Source organism: Amblyomma americanum, chromosome 1, assembly GCF_052857255.1.
Source record: "Amblyomma americanum isolate KBUSLIRL-KWMA chromosome 1, ASM5285725v1, whole genome shotgun sequence".
In the NCBI taxonomy this organism is placed as follows: Eukaryota; Metazoa; Arthropoda; class Arachnida; order Ixodida; family Ixodidae; genus Amblyomma; species Amblyomma americanum.
In genome coordinates this window covers 49,109,887-49,127,551 of record NC_135497.1, presented here as the reverse complement: position 1 = coordinate 49,127,551, position 17,665 = coordinate 49,109,887, and the positions used below count along the sequence as shown (strand labels likewise).

The window sequence follows — 17,665 nt, the reverse complement described above, 5'->3', positions numbered from 1 at the left end:
AGGGCTCCGGAATAATTTCGACCACCTGGGGATCTTGAACGTGCACTGACATCGCACAGCACATGGGCGCGTTAGCGTTTTTCCTCTATAAAAACGCAGCCGCCGCCACCTGGGGATCTTTAACGTGCACTGACATCGCACAGCACACGGGCGCGTTAGCGTTTTTCCTCCATAAAAACGCAGCGGCGGCAGTGCACGTTAAAGAACCCCAGGTGGTCGAAATTATTCCGGAGCCCTCCACTACGGCACCTCTTCTTCCTTTCTTCTTTCACTCCCTCCTTTATCCCTTCCCTTACGGCGCGGTTCAGGTGTCCAACGATATATGAGGCAGATACTGCGCCATTTCCTTTCCCCCAAAAACCAACTATTATTATTATTTTTAACGTGCACTGACATCGCACAGCAGACGGGCGCCTTAGCCTTTTGCCTCCACAAAAACGCAGCCGCCGCGGTCGGGTTCGAACCCAGGAACTCCGGATCAGTAGCCGAGTGCGCTAACCACTGAGCCACAGCGGCGGGTGTGTGTTAACTGCAATCACAGTTTTTATGCAAGAATGAAGTCGTGGTGCCCAACATCAGGGATGCTGTCACTCATGCCCATAATGCAGCTGCTGTATTCAGCCCTAATTACTTATGCAAAGCCTCTTCGCAGCTCGCACCAAAGGCCAAGACAGCGAGGAGCTCCAGGTCCACCCGTCCGTCTTCTGGTGTGACCGCTCAAGCAGAAGACATAGTTGAACTCAACTCAGAAGCCAGTCGGCGAGTTTGAAATGGCACAATAGTCACCTGCCACTATGGAGCCTACTGCAAAGCCGTTTCTTCCGGGGCCGATGGCACCGACGACCGCGTTTTGCGCTCGCGACCGGGAGGACAACTGCCGGGAGATGGCGCTGCGCGTCCATTGTCTGGACTCCGGCTGGGGCACGCCGACAGCGTCTCAGCTTCGGCGGCTTCTCGGTCTGCAGTGCGCCGTGGGCCAAGTGGTGGCCGGAGACTGTGGCGAGGTCGCAGTCTACGAGAGCCCCACTTGGACGGCAAACGTGACGCTGCAACTGGAGCGGTCACCCAGGGACTCGTTCATGCATATCGTACTTAAGTGGTGAGTGCGCGACAAGTACTTCTGGCTTTCCCCTTAGCCAGTCTTCGGTCGGCCTCAACAATCATATTGTTAGGCCTCTACTGTCGCGTAAGTTGAGAAACTCCTCATATGCGCTGACATGGGTCCAAAAGTCGGAGGTTAGCAGATTTGTGCGCACTGGAACTAAGGTGACTGCAGTGCCATTTGAGCAATGCAGATGAATTGTGAAGCACTGCTCAGAATATGGTGATCGAGAGGAAGAGGTTGTAGAGCTTCATAAACAACTTACTGCGCAAATTATTATCGGCATCTCCGTCTATTCAGTCTCAGAAATTAGGGGGGGCGTGTTTATGCAGACATTTCAATTCAAAATTTCTTGCCTGGTGCAATTAATGAACTATCGGTTTCTGCGGGCTCATAGCCGCCATATTGAGGTGGCTAGGGTGGTGAGAGTACCGCCATTTGTGTTCGAACATATGGCTTCTTAAGCTTGTACCAGCTCTTGGTTCCGCGCGTCAATTTTACATTCACTTCCGCAGGTGCGACCAATGCCAGAACGCCTCTAATAACGGCGCGGCTGCGGGCAAGTCCGGCCCGCCAGAATGGTGGCTCGCATCCGCGGAGCTCGAGGTGTTCTGCGACCCGTACAGCACCCAGATAGCCACGGAGCACAAGGACGTACCCGTAAACGCGTTCGCCCTCGGCTGCTTCCTCGGGTACAACACTTTTGTGGCGCACTTTGACAGCACCTACACCATGCCGCCTCCTCCATCGCCACTCTCGTCTGCCAAGTCTTCGTCCTCCCTCTCCGGCAAATCAATGTCTGTGAAGCGGGGAAAGAAGGGAAGAGCGGTCAAGTCTAGCTCCCCTTCAGATGGAACAAGCTCATCTGCGAAGACGCCTTGTCCCAACAGTGAGCTGACCTCATCTGAAGGCTTTAAGGTGAGATGATGTTCCTGTAGGGTGTTTTCTGACGGCGTCCGTCCAGAAGTTTGAGTTATGGCAGTGGTGGTTGCATGGTGGAAGGTCATGGGAATAAACTGCATTGCAGTCTGTGAGGACATAAAGTGTCGTATCCTAAAAGCAGCGTGTTTTTCTGCTGGGCAAATAGTTTCGATGATGCTGAGAGCCCCAGTCGCAAGAGGGATATGAGAAGGGTAGTCAGGACTTGTCAATGCATCATTTTTCTGGAAGGCAGTGGCAGCTCATAGGCACATTAAATCTAACCCTTTTTTCCTGGACAGGTTTTGGGTACGCGATGGCAAAGCAGAGCTTCGGGCCTGGTGGTCACGCACTTTGGCACATGGGCCCCTTATCCATTCATCTGGTTCCTTACATGTCTAGTTTGCTTGCTTGGCGCGCAGCCTAAATTGCTGTGGGGATTTAATTCTGTGGAGAGCGGATCCAGAAAGATTTAGAAACACTAGTGAGAGGTGAAGGGAGAGTGCTTTACACTGCGTGGATGATTTCAAACAACCAATTTTATGTACTCCTTCCTGTATCAATGACCTGCAATTCGTCGTCCAATTTTTCTTACGGTGCAGCGATTTGGGGTGACGCGGCTAGGTTGCATGACATCGCAAATGATGAGGAAATGTATCCTCAGTCTTAAAAGAGGACTCTGAAGGGGTTTGATATACTGTGCTTACAGTACATAAAGCTCTTGAAGGGCCTGGAACGTATTAGCCACGCTGCATGAATTGGCAAGTGCAAAACTGTACCAACATGGATAGGCATACTTAAAAAGTACGGCAGTTTCGCAGTCGGAGCGGAATAATTCGGTTTAGGCCCTTCTTCTGAATGCCTTCTCTTCCACCAGGTGACGCAGTGCAATGCGCACTTTGAGCACTGTTACAATGGGTTGTACCTGTACTTCGTGGATGTCCGCAAGCGTAGCTCCACGCTGTTCCGGCTGCTGGTGCGGTACTCGACCATCTGCCGCATCATTCTGCGCAAGACGTCGCCGACATCCACTATTGTCTACCTGCAGCTGTTGCACCCGCCGCTGCTTTACAAGGTGTGCGCTGGCAACAGCGCCACCAGCCAGTGCAACCGCGAGGGCGACTACCTGCCACAGGTGAGCAGCGCTATATCGTTAATTGCTTTCAATGGACTAAAAGAAAAAACCTGCCGACAAACACACTCCTGTACTCTTACGGTTTCCCCTTCCGCTACAGTTTCCTTTAGTCGTAGAGTTCTACATCACTGCGTAGAAGGGCAGCCGTGGGGCAACACGCAAAATTGCAGGACTGCAAGGAAAGCTGTATAGAAAACTGGACCACTGACTGCTGTGGTGAAGGGGATGTTAATGGGCGTAAAACGTATTTTAGGCGTCACCGGACTTCTGCTGCTTAAAAGAGCGTGGTGTAAAGCTTCACGACCACTACCAAGAGTGGACATACATCCTTTCGCTTCTGCGTCCTCTGCTCCTTGTGTACTTTCACTCTAACCGCCTAGCCTTTGTTTTCCAGTTACTGGTATCTGAATTTTTTTTTTCAACCATGTCCCGCTCCCCTTCTTTCTCGAGAGGCAGTAACAGACATCGGGGAATGGGAATCCACACAAAAATTCCAAAACGACTACGCCGGTATGCCAATAGTTTAATTTGACGGGGCAAGAGCCCATATATCCTTATCCCATTCACAGGGCATAGTGATAGTGTGGCAGTACAGTCGTGACCTCACTGTTTTTTGCTACACAAACATTGAAAGTTATGACAGTGGTGGCTCTAGAAGCTCCTTCTTAATACAGCCATTAGTGTAGATGATGGGCGCTGAACTTAGGTCAGTCATCATCATCAGCAGCAGCAGTAGTGTAACTGTGACAGCATAGGACAGAGGATTTTGCTCTTATCCCAAATTAACCCTGTCCTTTGCAGCTGCGATCACCTTATCTCTGCAAACTCCCTAATTTCATCCGCCCATATTAGTCTCTGCCTCGCACTGCTACACTTGCCTTCTCTTAGAATCCACTCTGTTACCTTAAGTGACCATCCGTCATCGTGCATTCGCATTACGTGCTCTGCCAATGGACTGCAATGCTATTCTTGATTTCTTGATTTCAACAAGAACATCAGTAACCTGAGTTTGTTCCTTGATCCATGAAATAATAATAAATTGATTCGTGTCAGCCTCAAAATAAGCCGCACTACAGCTTGCTCACCCACCACCTTTCCTGTCGCAGTTCGACCTGTCCGACACCACCCCGTGGGACCGGGCCGTCGAGTTCGGTGAAGGACCCTTCAAGTGCGGTTCCGACGTTCTGGGCAGAAGTCGCATGATGCGCCTGACGCTCAGTGGACCACGCCACTGGGCACCTCTCTGCAACCTGATCCTGCGCACGCGCAAAAACGCGCAGGTTTTTTACGCGCCGGTGCGCGAGCTGCTTGCGCGCGAGTTGAAGGCAGTGGCCAGGCCCAGCGTGCAGGACTTCGGCGTCGTGTACGCCTTGCTCAGCGTCTGGTCCGAGAGCTTTCAGGTAGGGATTTAACTCATTGCGTGGATTTCTTGTAAGCTCTACCCCAAGAACAAAGGTCAAAAGCTGACGAATTAGAAATGTTCCAGGACGTCGGCGTGAAACCTTCGATCCTCTTGAACATTTCTTGTTCTTGTCACTTTCAAACTTCTCGTTTTCTGTAGAATAAGTTAAAAGACATACAAAACAGACAGTACAAGACACCCTTTGCGTGTCTCTATACCCGTTGGAATTGGATCAAGTACATCACATAATTTACATGTACAGGACCTCCAAGATTAATGTCAAGTACGTTCTAAACGTAGCTGCCGCATGTGCTCAGTGGTTACGGTGCTCGGCTACTGACCCGGAGGACCGGGGTTCCAATTCCGGTCGCGGCTGCCACGCTTTAGTGGGGGCGAAACGCAAAAGCGCCCGTGCGGTGTGCGCTGTCGTTGGTCGTTACAGATCCCCAGGTGGTCGGAATTACTCTGGAGTCGCCTACTTCAACGTCCCTGATAGGCTAAGTCGCTTCGGGACGTTCCCCCCACACCACACTATACCATTTTAAATGCAGAATCAAAAAAGATTATCACGAGTGAATGCATATTGCTTCCAAAGTAAGGGTTACTCCGATGGGTCGGATCTACGCTATTGACGGATGAAGATGGCCTTCGTTCGGGGATATTCTGCGTTGGCGGTTTTGGCATATCGCGCTGTGCCATGACCTGGCGTAAATATAAAACTGCGTCACTATTCCATGCGCGCATTTTTGCGGACCTACGGTGTCATTTTGGGTTTCAATTGGGAGCTTCCCGAAGCGAAGTAGAATTAAGCGGGCGTACGACTCGAACGGCGCTTGAAAACTGCACTGTCGAACGCGGACGAGCAACACCTGGATTACCACCTTTGCAGGTCACCGATGAGCTGGCGATGGATGCTCAGAGCTGCCGGGAAACGCTCCTCGAGTTGTCTGCGCGCGCCGAGGAGTGTCCCCGTGCCCTGGAAGAAGCCCTCTTCGAGATCTATTTCTCGCTTAGCCAGGGAAAGGTGAGAGCCCGGTTTTTCAGGCTGGCTTTAACAACAAAAGCTTAAGGGCCCTCTTGACGTCCGCAGCCCGCTCGCCTCGCACCTGGCCTGGCGTTCAGTAAGATTTGTTTTCTGAACTATGTTAAGTAAGCTTTTATTGCAGAATTCTGTACTGAAGGCAGCAGCAGAACAGCGGTTTTCTTAGAGCGAAAGCTCGACTCTTCCCACAACTCCCAAGGTCAAGTTTACTGCGCGTTTCACCTTGAACCGGCGCAACGAAGGCGTAGCAAGGAACGTCATAATACGTAACTCGCTGTGGATTCGCCACAGCTGCGCTCGCTCCGGGCCTCTTCGCTGCTCTGCCACGTGTCTAGCAAAAGGTTGCAAACACAGTTGCTTCGCAGGCGCTTGGTCTCTGTCTTGCCATGGATAACGCGCACCAGACCGACTCCAGGGCCAAACCATATGTACCCTTGCTTAACAATTTCTTTCGCTCGTATCACTAGGTTAAGCAAGCGCTAAACCTCTGTTAGCTTTTTTTTAAAATTGAAGAGTGTAACTACAGATGTGTTTTATGTAGCAGAGCATGTTCAGTTCGTGCCCATGACAACACTATACGCGCTCGTGTGCAGTAGTGGAACCTGTTTTTTTTTATAGTGACGGTAAAATTAGGCCAGTGGCAACGTTAGGAAGCCAGTGTAACGAAATATAAAATTAAATTGAAAGAAATTACATTCAAGTTTGCAATATCCTCTTTCTTGGGAACGCGCGACCGACCAGAAGCGATGGACCTCCTCCACCATGCGGTTTACTGGGAAGCACAAAAAACGGACTAGGGACAGATTAGGCGACACAGAAACACGTTCACGAGCGCTTGTGTCCCCTATTCCGTCCCTCGTCCGTTTTTTGCGCTTCCCAGTAAACCACATGCATAAACAAATAGCCCGGCAGGTTGTTCTCCTGAACTCCTCCTCGAGTTTCCGCAAGATGAACACCTGAGAGGCACCTGCTTCTTTCCCGATGAAGTTGTTACAAGTGTAGTGCACTGTTGGCATCAGCATTCCGCCTCATTCCTTCACGGCGGCTTGCAGGCTATGTAGGGCAATGGTAGCGGAAGTGGGGACTACCAGAGACTGCATCGAAAAGTGGCATGCTGCTTTCTTAGCAAAGTTTCACTTGAGCCTTCCAAAGATGTTGTGTCTGCATTATTGTCGGCACTTTGCATGCCGTGACCAAGCTTGCTCACGAGAATTTTCGTTAGAAAATTCAAAGTCTGGTTTCCTGTGTCTTCCCAGCATATCGCAAAAAATGTGGATAACGCTTGCTTTCATGCATGGGAGCCACCGTTGTCGGAAATTTTTTATTGTGTGCCTGATCGTCGGATAAATAGCATTGGAATGTGTGCACGCTGATATTAATATAGCTGCTCTTTGAACGGTTGCGAACAAATGAGGGGATAGGTCGTTCTATCTCTTTCACTGTGCTAGCGTACGGTGCATACGGACGTTCAGGGAGCGCTTATTCAAAAGGTCTAAGCGTAACACCACGCGGGCGCCTGGGAGACCTCTGATGTTCGTGCAGAGCTGCATGACATGGTGTAGACTGCGCTGCTTTAAGGTGGCTACAAGTGCGCGATATTACAGAACTGAACGAGGAGCTCAGTTTGATACACAAGGAACTCGGTATTAAGACATGTGATCGGTTAAAGAATTCATGCAGAAATGCAGTATGCTAACTGTGTGATAATAGGGGCACACAAATAAGTGAACGGTGTGTAGCTTAGCAATTTTGTGGAGCTTGATCTCAAGGTGTCATTTTAAGCGGAAAGTGAGGAAAAAAATTCACTTTACACATAAGAAGTGCCGGTGAACCCTGAACATAATCGTGTTTTTAAATTTTTTTTCATTTCTTCTCGGACTACAGTTCCTTTCAATGCTTTATGTACATCAACACTATTGCCTCTTTTTCCTACCGATCTTTGTGCAACGCTTCTATATATCCAGCATATCAAGAACAGTGTCCTTGTGGCGCGGTACCGCGCAGGTGTTCTGGTTCCGCAGTGCCCTGGAGCACCTGTACTTCCGGTATCGGGCGCACCGGCAGCGCATCGACGTTTTCACGGGCTCGGTGATCGCCCAGGAGCTACCATCCCACATGGTCAAGGTGCGCAAGGTGATCCTGACTCCCACTCGGCGCGTCTACATGCCCCCTCAACTTGTGTGCAAGAGCCGCCTGCTTCAGCACTGCGACCCAGATTACGCCCTGCGCATCGTCGTGCGGGACGACGATTGCAAGCTCATCTCCTTTTCGCTGGGTGCCTGCAAGGACGACTTTCTCAGCGCGGTACGCTGTTGGGGGGTTCATGATCGCCCTGTGAACAAGTAGCTGTAGCGTGCTTAATTTTTGCAAAAATGCAGTATCTGAAGTCTCAAGGAAAAAAAATGGCTGGCGGTTTAGCATTGCTAAGCACAAAAGACTGTGCGAAAGCACTGTTTTTTTCACATGTACACCACCGCCACGTAGCTCAGAGCGCTGTTGAGGTGTCCTCTTACTCGGGGATCCAGTTATGTTCCTCCCTTTACTCAAAATTGGCATTCTAAACATGCCACCGGTTTTGAGAGAAGGAAAGGCATGTAACTGCCTCAAATTGTAGGTGAACAGCGCCGCCTATTCACAGTGCGACTGGCGTGTCCACTCACCTAGTGAGCCGGTAATACACTTGCTACTGAAAGGCTTCACACGCACAGACACCGCTGATACCCGAGGATTGCGGATACTTCCTTTCGCACTGAAGGGCACAGGGAATCAGAATGCCAGGCGACAAATCTATATTGGCAGTAGTGCTACATTTCAGTCTCACATTGATGAGCTTCTATTTGCCTATTTTAATTTGATTTCACCGTCGCTTTTTCGTTCCGCTGCTGTATGGATTCATGTAGCTGAAGTGCAGAGGAGGGCACATAACTGCATGAAGATATTTGATAGGAACACTGAGGAAAATGATGCATTTGATGGGATCCTTGAAATGACAATTTAAACCGTCCATTTAGTTCCTCTCTTTTACCATGGGCTTGTTTTCTGTAGGTGATCAAGCCTCCGCTGTCGTCGGGCCTGAAGATTGGTGGCCGCCGGTTCATGTTCCTGGGTTGCTCGACGAGCCAGTTACGCAGCCACGGCGTCTGGTTCTACGCGCACGACAATCAGGGCCGCACCCCGGAGCAGATACGCGATGGTATCGGCGACCTCTCTACCATCGTCAGCGTGCCCAAGTTCATGGCACGGCTTGGACAGGTCAGAGGCCAGTCACGTTCTTGTTGAGAGAGGTGACGGGAAAAGCGACTAAATCGCACGAAAGTATGTGAGGGAATCTCTTCTTCACGTTTAGTAACGGAGCTTTTGTTTTCAAGAAGGTTGAGCCAAGTGTCTCTGCCATTCACCATCATTCATCACACTTTCATGGCCAGGTGCATTGCGTTAATCCATATATGTTTGGATCGCATTGTAGCTATGTGAGCCCTTCATTGATCAGCGGTCCGCAGGGATCAGGCGCCATGTGCAGTGACTCATATCTGACTGTGAAATTATCCACATCATAAGTTATGCCTTGCGCGTTTTCGAATCGAATGTGGGAGTGTTAAAATGCTCCAGAGGGGGAATGGAAAGTAAGACTAGCGTTCATAAATAATTACGACACTGCACGGACTGTGTCCGGAGATCTAACCAGGCAAATCAGCCTCCTTTCGGAGTACCAATGCCTATTATGGAGGTGTTGTTTCCATTACACACTTTCTACTGCTGAGAAGCCACTCATTAATTTTCTCTATATTTGCGAAAGGTTTCACAAATTTCACAACTCCCAGCTGCACAAACATGAATTCTGTATCACCATTATTATAGCCAGCCAGCTATGGCAAAATGGCCCATTCGGGAGACCTCTTTTCCTGCATGCAGGCTTTTTCGCAGTCGTTGGGTCTGTTAACGGTCCCGAGCCAAAACACGTCTGTGGAACCGGACATCCGCCACGCAGCCCCTGGCCGCAGCAGCGATGGTTCCCATCGCGAGTACATCTTCAGCGACGGCATAGGGCGAATATCGCACGGCCTGCTGCGCAAGGTATGTATATTATCGTCCTTATCGACAACCAGTCTAAACTTACAACCTTTGCTAATGTGTCGCTCAGGTCACCAAGACAAGCGTGGCTGTGCCGGCGGCGATTTTGCCCGCACGCCAATTAAGTTGCTCCCGCGCGGGTAGCGACGAAATTCGCTGGTGCCAACACGCTCCCGCGCAATTACTATGCCTCGACATGATTCGACTAGAGAAATTGGCAGCATGCCAAGTAGCGGCAGGGCTTTCTGAAAAATTCATTGTTGTCACACCGCTGCCAACGCTCATACATTCGCTTTGGACACCCGGTAACTGTCCTGTGTGACAGAGATAGGGAGCGAGAGAAAACATTACCTCGAGTCAAATCCGCACTTCAAAGTAGTCATCCTCCGCAGTGTGTCTGTCCGTCGGCCGGGATCCCGAAGGTCACGGAAGCAGACAGAGCTTGACCGATGGTTTCACTTTGCACTTAACGGGGGGGGGGGGGGCACAGTCCTGCGAGTTTTTTTTTGTTAATAGCAGAAGCCTTTTTTCATGCCTCGCGTCTCCCACAGCCATCTCATCCGATCCAACTTCTTGACAGGAACAATATCCCAAAACTCTGCCGCCCATGATAATGCTTCGCTTCTTTTGGACAGGAGGGGCCATCGCATGTCTAAATAATTTCGTGCGGGTCCTTGAAACCCCTGAAAACCCTGGAATTTGATAGGACTGTTTTCAAGGCCTTGAAGGTCATAGAAGTTTTGAAGATGCTTGAAAACCCTTGAATTTTAAAAAATTTTATTTTTAATAAACATTAAGTGATTGTATATAATAAAATATCAACCCACCTGAAATCCCGCTGCGATTTTGTTAAAAATAGAGTGTAAGTTTCGTACAGTCAAGTAAGCGCGTGCCTAGCGGACGCTCGTGAACGTCTAGCCACAGTGACGCTGGCTTGTTTACCGTTTCCTCTCAACCATTTCCTGCGTACTTTTTGGCTGCGTTCCAATACTCTAGACGTCTAACACGACGTCTAGTGTGACGTCTAGGAAGCAGTCTACATGTCCATGTATTGGAACTCGTCTACTGCTCACGCCGCCTCGCGGCATAATAATGTAACTAAAGCTTATGAACAGTTGTACTACTATTTTTCACAAAGTGAGCAATAACGATAATTAAAAACGTGTTTTCAACAAGTTTACACATTTCTTCTGCAATGACTTTGCGCGTAAACCGGACTGGTGGATGTGCCTATCGGTCAGTCTACTTGTAGCAAACGGGGCCGCTCTCCGAAGACGACGCTAAAGAGATATGCGATTATTCTTTTATTATTGATGCTCAACTGTACATGCTCCTCGAACGTGCTCGTTCAGACGGTCCTGTAAACATAAGAAAGAATACGAAAGACTGTAATCAATATGCGCGAAATGCGATACGGCTAATGTACACTGCAAAAGGAAAACACATACGTGACATTAAACCTGCTGTCTGCCCTACGTGGCACTCGGAGAGAGCGAGAGACCTAAATACAGCAGCGATCTTTAATCCTGTAAGACTAAAATCAATTCGCAACATGCCGGTGTATTTGTTCTGAGAGTGTAGAGATAAAAAAGAATGCACGCGAAAGAGTTGATGCAACTAATACAGCAACAGAAGAACACATTTGTTAACCGTCACGCCAGCCGTCTTAACGCCCGTCGAGGAAACCAACGACAGCGACCAGTATTCTCTAAAATAAAGGTGCTAATTAAGATCCGGCATCGTCAGATGCCGGATCACGTAAACAGACCTACAGCGTCCGCTGCTGTAGCAAAGCTCTCAACTGCACGATTTTCTCCTGCGTGATTCACTTCTAGGAATCGCACGTCCACGAAGATTAATTAGCCACTAGTTTGCGTACCAAATAACATAATAGAATAACTCACATTTTTCCTTTCCTATACTCCGTGTACAGTCCGACGCCCGCAAGAGCACGACTCGCTCATCCGCGTACATCAGCTCCGCCATCTTTAGACAGCAAGTTAGCCTGCATCGATGTGGACTTCGGCGAAGCAGTCTTATGAGACTGCCTCGCCGAGAAATGGAACGCGTCCCAAGATGGCGGCTGTCCGGCTAGACGTCTAAGTAGCCGTCTACTTGGGAGTATTGGAACGCAGCCTTTTTGAGCGCTTCTACGACAACTCCCTTGGCAGTGGTACCTTAGGAGTGCACTACTCTTCGGGGCTCGAGCGGGGGTGCTGCGCACGAAGAAGTGGCAAGCCCGGTATCCGGCCAGATCAATGCGGACATCATGTGCACAATGTGTGGGCAGGATGAGGATTCGATAGAACATGTTATTCTGTTGTGTAGATCACTCCACCCCTGCCAACCGAATACATGTACCCTTCTGCAGGCGCTAGGTTTCGACTCAGGTCAGCCGACAGAGGGCGGAACGACCGACAGCGAGGTGAATGAGCAAGAAGCCTTTTCCAAGGCCAGAGCGGTCGAAACAACTAAACGCCGCCTTGAAAATTGGAATAGGCTCAAGTGATGGGTGGTGGTGACGACACGGCGGGGCAGACTCTGTCGTAGCGTCCCAAAAAAGTTGGCTAGGACTTCAGTGTAAGGTCCTCCGGTTAGAAGCCCCAAGATCCAATATAATCTAATCCACTTTCCAGTTGAGTAGATAAATGGCCGCCATTGTGTGTGTGGTTGCGCGGTCGAAGCGTTACATTTTGTGCGCGTTTAGCGCTTGCGTGTGCGGTTGTATCGTCACGTCTTGAGCACGTGTAACGCTTATGCGCGCGTGTGCTGTTCCATCGTAACATTTTCTGCGCGCGTAGCGCTGATATGTGTATGCGCGGTTGTATCGCGAGATTTATTGCCCGTGTAGTGCTTGGGTGTGCGTGTGCGGCGGTATCGTGACATTTTGTGCATCTGCAGCGTAGTGTGTGCCAGTCAACGTGCGTGGAAACAATACCCGGAAAATGCAAATTTCAGAGGTCATGGCTGCACAACGACGACTAACGAGAGTGGCTTGCGTCGGACATGTCAAATCCGCATAAGGCAAAATGCAAAGTTTGCTGTAAGTGTTTCGACATCACTGCCATGGGGGAGTCGGCACTAGAAAGCCATCTAAAAAGTGCAAAGCATAGAGAGCACATGCAAGCCGCCGGGAGTAGCTGTATGGTAAGGAGCTTCGTGACGATATCTGAATGTCAAGCTAATGAACCACAGACAGCGCCATCGCAGTCGTCAAACTTGATGGATGCGTGCAAGAAGCATGGACTTGTGATGGACGCAGGGCATTTCACAGCGGATTAGCTGTGATGCTGTACACGTAGCAGGTGGCATTTTCAATGTTCCCATCACTAAGGAATTGAGAGCATCTGTGACTTCTCCAAAGAGCCAATACCGTGCCTTTTTGAAAACACATAAAAAGCAGGAGCGCGAAGATGCGAAACAGCGGAAAAAACGGTGCATTGATGAAGAGATTGAAACTCTCAGAAGGAGGAAAAAGAAACTAGAAGCCGTAGTTGCAGGATTGACAGCTTCAGCAGAATTGTATGCAGAAAAAGCAGAGGCAACCAGTGGCCTGACTTGCATCATGAAGTCGGACATCCTAAGGAAGACTGCCAAGAGCAAGCAGTAGGAGGTCTTGGACATAGACATAAAAATTGAGGAGAAGCGAATTGGTGCCACCTAAGGACTGATTGAGTGTTTGCTTTGCTTCATTAGCGAATAAATGTTTGCATCATCTAACAAACTGAAAGTGGTCATCCGTGTAACAAACAATGATGAGAAGTGGTTGAAAAAGGAAATATGCTGTTGCCATCGTTTTATCCGAAGACAAGTTTCTTTGTTAAAATATTGGCTCCAATGACAATCCCCTTTTTCAGTGAATTCTCATCATTTCACACCTCTTTCTACCGCTGAACATCTGTCTTATTTGGATTTCTAACTGCGAATGTGGTCCTTGAAAATCACGCAGAGGGCTTCGAAAGTCCTTGAAAACCCTGGAATTTTTGTCATATACACCAGCATGAACCCTGTCTATTGTGAGCAGTGGACGTGTCATCAATGTCCAAATGCTGCCCAAGTCCAATGTCTAGTCATCCACCATACATGAGATACGTTTCTGCTCCATTAACTACAGAAACCTGTGATGCATAGGACGGTATTTTTGCAGCGATATCTGTATACGAGACTTCCTCTGCGGCAGGCAGTGTCGCCATCGGTGGTGACTACTATGTCCTGACTAAAACTCGCCTCTTTGCTGTTTAGAAAGTCCAGGGACGGTGCTCTCGGCAATGTGTCCTTTGTGGTTATGATGACCCAGCGGATCTGGCCATTGTGACCCTAATTACGTGAAACACGAGCACAACGCCAGGAGAAAGCTTGTACCGGTACGGAACTGGTTATCTTGTAATCCCGCAGCTCCCGCATAAGACAAGGTCCTGGCGGTTTTTCCTATTTTTGTTAAAATATAATGTATGGAGTGACCTAAGTACATAGCCGTTCGTAGAAGCCTTCATTGTCCGCCCTTCCGCAGGTCCACCACGCCTTGGAGCTAGAGGAGGGTGAGGAGCCGTGCGCTGTACAAATCCGCTACGGTGGCTGCAAGGGAATGCTGTTGCTGGACCCGACGCTGAGCGGCTGCCGCATCGTCTTCCGCGAGAGCATGCGCAAGTTCCACTCGGACCACTCCGACCTATACGTGCTGAAGACGAGCAAGCCACGTGCGTTGTCTTCATGTCCTATGACCGCGACCATCGACAGAAAGCGCTTAGAGAAGCAGTTGGACACAGAGACACATAATTCTCCCGTGCTCTCTCCCGCAGTCCACTATAGTCGGATGCAACTGAAGAGCGAATCGACTTTTTCCTGTCAGTTAAAGGACTCCCTTCCAGCCATTGGCGACGGCCGGCTCTCATGACCCTGCTAGCTAGACAACGCAAGGAGCGGCGTGACAATGCAGGGAGGGGACTGTCCCCGACCAAAGAGGGATGGACAATCTCTTTTCATCTGGCGCTTCCCGCATGTCACGCTAGCAGAGTCATGGAAATCTGCTGATGCCATTGGCTGGAAGTGGCTCCTTTTATGGGAGAAAGCCGCTTCGTTCTTCAATTGTATCCGACTGCAGTTACGCTGTGTCCTAGTGGGCTTGCGCTGGGCTCCTTATGAGCATCTTAGCGAATTTTCAGGGATCCCTAGTTCGGGGTGCTGTTCCACGCTTACAATGAATTGTCGTGCAGAGTATCCCACAATTTCTGTTGAAGTGTAGTGCCGTTTTTTCACGTGGCCACGAACAGTCATCGAGAAAAGTTTACGTGAAGCAGGATTGTAGACGAAATTTTCCTCTGGGTCAGATAAACCTGATAACTGAAAGGCCAGAATACGGGAGGGGTACTTATTTTCTACCCACTGGAATGAATACCAAATGAATGGATAGCGACGAAAGACTGCTTATTTGTGCGAAAATTTAAATGTACATTTGCCTCTCAGTGTTGCACTTACACAGCGGACTTTGAGCTTGAAATTTTGGCATTTGTGCACTGTTCTGTACTTGGCTCCTCGCTACCACAAGTAGACAGAAGGCATAGTCATTGAGCCACAGTATGTTACAAAGCATGAAAGGGCACGCCTTCCTTCTGCGGTGGACGTCGCTGATTCATTAGTGAGGATAATCCGTGACATGCATTGCAAATTGTAGGAATAGATTACTGCAACAGAGTTACATTTTGAGCGTGCTGCCGCGACAGTATATTTACGCCCGTGATGATTTACCGTGCTCCTCACAGGCGTTCTTTACCTGAACCGTCCCATGATCACCATCTTGGAGCAGAGCGGCATAAAGGCCGAGGTGTTCCTGATGCTGCAGAACAAAATCCTCGATTCCTTCATCGACAGCATGATGGATCCCCATGAGGCCGCGCATGTGAGAAATTTTTTTCATCTTCGCAGCTTTTGTGCCATGTGTGGTGTCAGTGCACTGTTCTACGTATAACTGAAGCTCATGTACGACAGCCGATCCCATACTAGACGAATAACTGAACCCTATATACGACAGCTGATCCTATTTTAGTCGAATTACTGAAACCCATGTTCGACATCCGATCCCATTTTAGTCGCATTGAAGGATGGATTCAGGGTTTTGGAGACAGGGTCAACGACCTATGAAGTGGGAAGGTGCTTGTAAACTGATAACGAAACTGTGCGCCTTACTAATTGTGCAGGTTCTCCGTTACTACTGCGCCTTGCGTCTCCCGTACAAGGAGCTGGCCGGCGTGGGCATCGACCTGACAGTCGAGCCCTTCTTTCGGGCTCTAGTTTGCGCCGTCAACAAGAAGGTCCTGAGTGAGTGAAACACATGAACTTAACCGCTTTTGTTCATTTTGTCGTCGGGGAAGAAGTGTAGAGAAGCAGCACCCTGGCCCTGACTTCGTCCTTTTGCCGATTAATTACGCTAATTTCCGGGATCTTTCAAAGTTATCTCAAATTTCCAATTTCTTCACCGGATCCTCCTTGTCAGTTTTGTGCGATGTTTAGCGCAAAAATAAGGTTCTTATTATGAGGCTAATGTTAATGTTACGGAAAATAGATTAAATGCTATAGGTGACACCATCGAGAACCTGTCGCTTGCATTAACCAGCCTATTGTGGTAATCGTTACAGTCGTTCCCTTTGCATCTAGCATAACCACACATTTCTGGAAGGTAGTATCTGGTCTTAAATGCCTTCAATCAGTGTCACAGTGAACAGCAGAGATGTTTTGCACCCGCGTACGAGCCTCTTAATAGCCCACAAACGCATATACGGCAGCGAAATGACGGGCTTAACATTCAGCGAATTGACGACAAAGATTATGGTCAAGTCAAAGATTGCCCATAAAGATCAATGTTTCCTGAGGCAAAGAACTTCAGCTCGTAAGGCATTGAATGGCCCTCAGGGAGCTTGTCTGAACTTCTCTACAACAGCATGTGTGAACGACGAACCCTTGCCTCTTCACGCCAGATAATGTATACACCTTTTGCAGAGGAACTGAGGACCAAGGCTCGTATTCTGGTTCCTCCGAACTACGGGCGCACCATGTTCGGCGTGCTGGACGAGACCGGCACGCTCGAGTACGGACAGGTGTTTGTCCAGTACTCGAACGACATGCTGCGGTACAAGGTCAACGACCCTGCGACCATCCTCGAAGGTATCACAGCAACCTATTTTCGTGCTAGCAAGCATAGCGCAGCATTGTCTCGGTGCGTTTAGGCAGCACCTTTAGTATTTTATTCGAAAGGATCCATTAATGTGAACGTGGTTGAAATGGTAGGGGAATAAAGTGCCCGAGTACATGCTTCGAAGGCATATGCAAACGTGCTGCGTGTTCGAGGGCTGTTGTCGCAGAAATATAGATTCTTGTAGTCGGATCTAAAAGTAGAATTCTCCGACGGTGCTACCACGTTATTGTAGTCTGTATACATGAACGCACGTCTAGTTTTCTCGTGTGCTGATTCTGACCGAAATTATCTTGTTTTGGCCTCGCTTACGAGCTCCTTCTCTGGTTACGGCATTCTCATATCTGAAGCCGAAGCTAGGACTTACTAATGCTGAGTTGTCCAAGAAATGTCCCGGATATATCTTGTGAGATATCCGTGGTTTGCACGGATCGATGCTTCTATGTTGGCAGCACCGGATACGCAATAGATATATACAGTGGTGAGGTACCCGTGCTTTGTGCGCAGCTAATCGCGGTAATCTTGAGGAACCGGCATCTGGAGCCGAAACAGCATACTATACTCGCCGCCAGCTTAAATGCCTATCTCTCTCTCTCGTGAGAGCGCGGTAAGACTGCGCATGGGAAAGCCTTGCGCGTCGCCCTCGTAGCTTCACTGCATAGCCACAAAAAGCTGTCCGCGAGTATATCCATTTTATTCATTGGCTTGGAATGAAAGGACTATTCTATTTTCGTTACATCGCACAGAGGAGCCGAAAGGTTGACGCATGAGATTGTTTTTTTTTTTTTCACCTGAATTTTCAGCCGCAC

The 17,665-nt window shown here is 49.1% G+C and overlaps 1 protein-coding gene and 1 long non-coding RNA gene across 2 annotated transcripts in view; one reads left to right on the top strand and one right to left on the bottom strand.

The window, feature by feature from the left end:
• Positions 1–830: 830 nt before the first annotated feature.
• LOC144135783 (uncharacterized) overlaps positions 831–17,665 on the top strand; it is a 30,815-nt gene continuing 13,980 nt past the window's right edge. Inside the window, exons 1-12 of the mRNA XM_077668211.1 lie at positions 831–1,099; positions 1,618–2,020; positions 2,898–3,155; positions 4,262–4,555; positions 5,447–5,581; positions 7,604–7,903; positions 8,645–8,851; positions 9,512–9,673; positions 14,181–14,367; positions 15,430–15,566; positions 15,865–15,985; positions 16,664–16,828. Of these exons, the coding sequence (XP_077524337.1) occupies positions 831–1,099; positions 1,618–2,020; positions 2,898–3,155; positions 4,262–4,555; positions 5,447–5,581; positions 7,604–7,903; positions 8,645–8,851; positions 9,512–9,673; positions 14,181–14,367; positions 15,430–15,566; positions 15,865–15,985; positions 16,664–16,828 (2,638 nt within the window). The remainder of the gene's footprint in view (positions 1,100–1,617; positions 2,021–2,897; positions 3,156–4,261; positions 4,556–5,446; positions 5,582–7,603; positions 7,904–8,644; positions 8,852–9,511; positions 9,674–14,180; positions 14,368–15,429; positions 15,567–15,864; positions 15,986–16,663; positions 16,829–17,665) is intronic.
• On the bottom strand, positions 10,957–11,757 carry LOC144132669 (uncharacterized). The gene is made up of 2 exons (XR_013314890.1): positions 11,575–11,757; positions 10,957–11,028 (listed from the first exon to the last, which is right to left on the bottom strand). It is a non-coding gene; the product is annotated as an uncharacterized LOC144132669 (long non-coding RNA).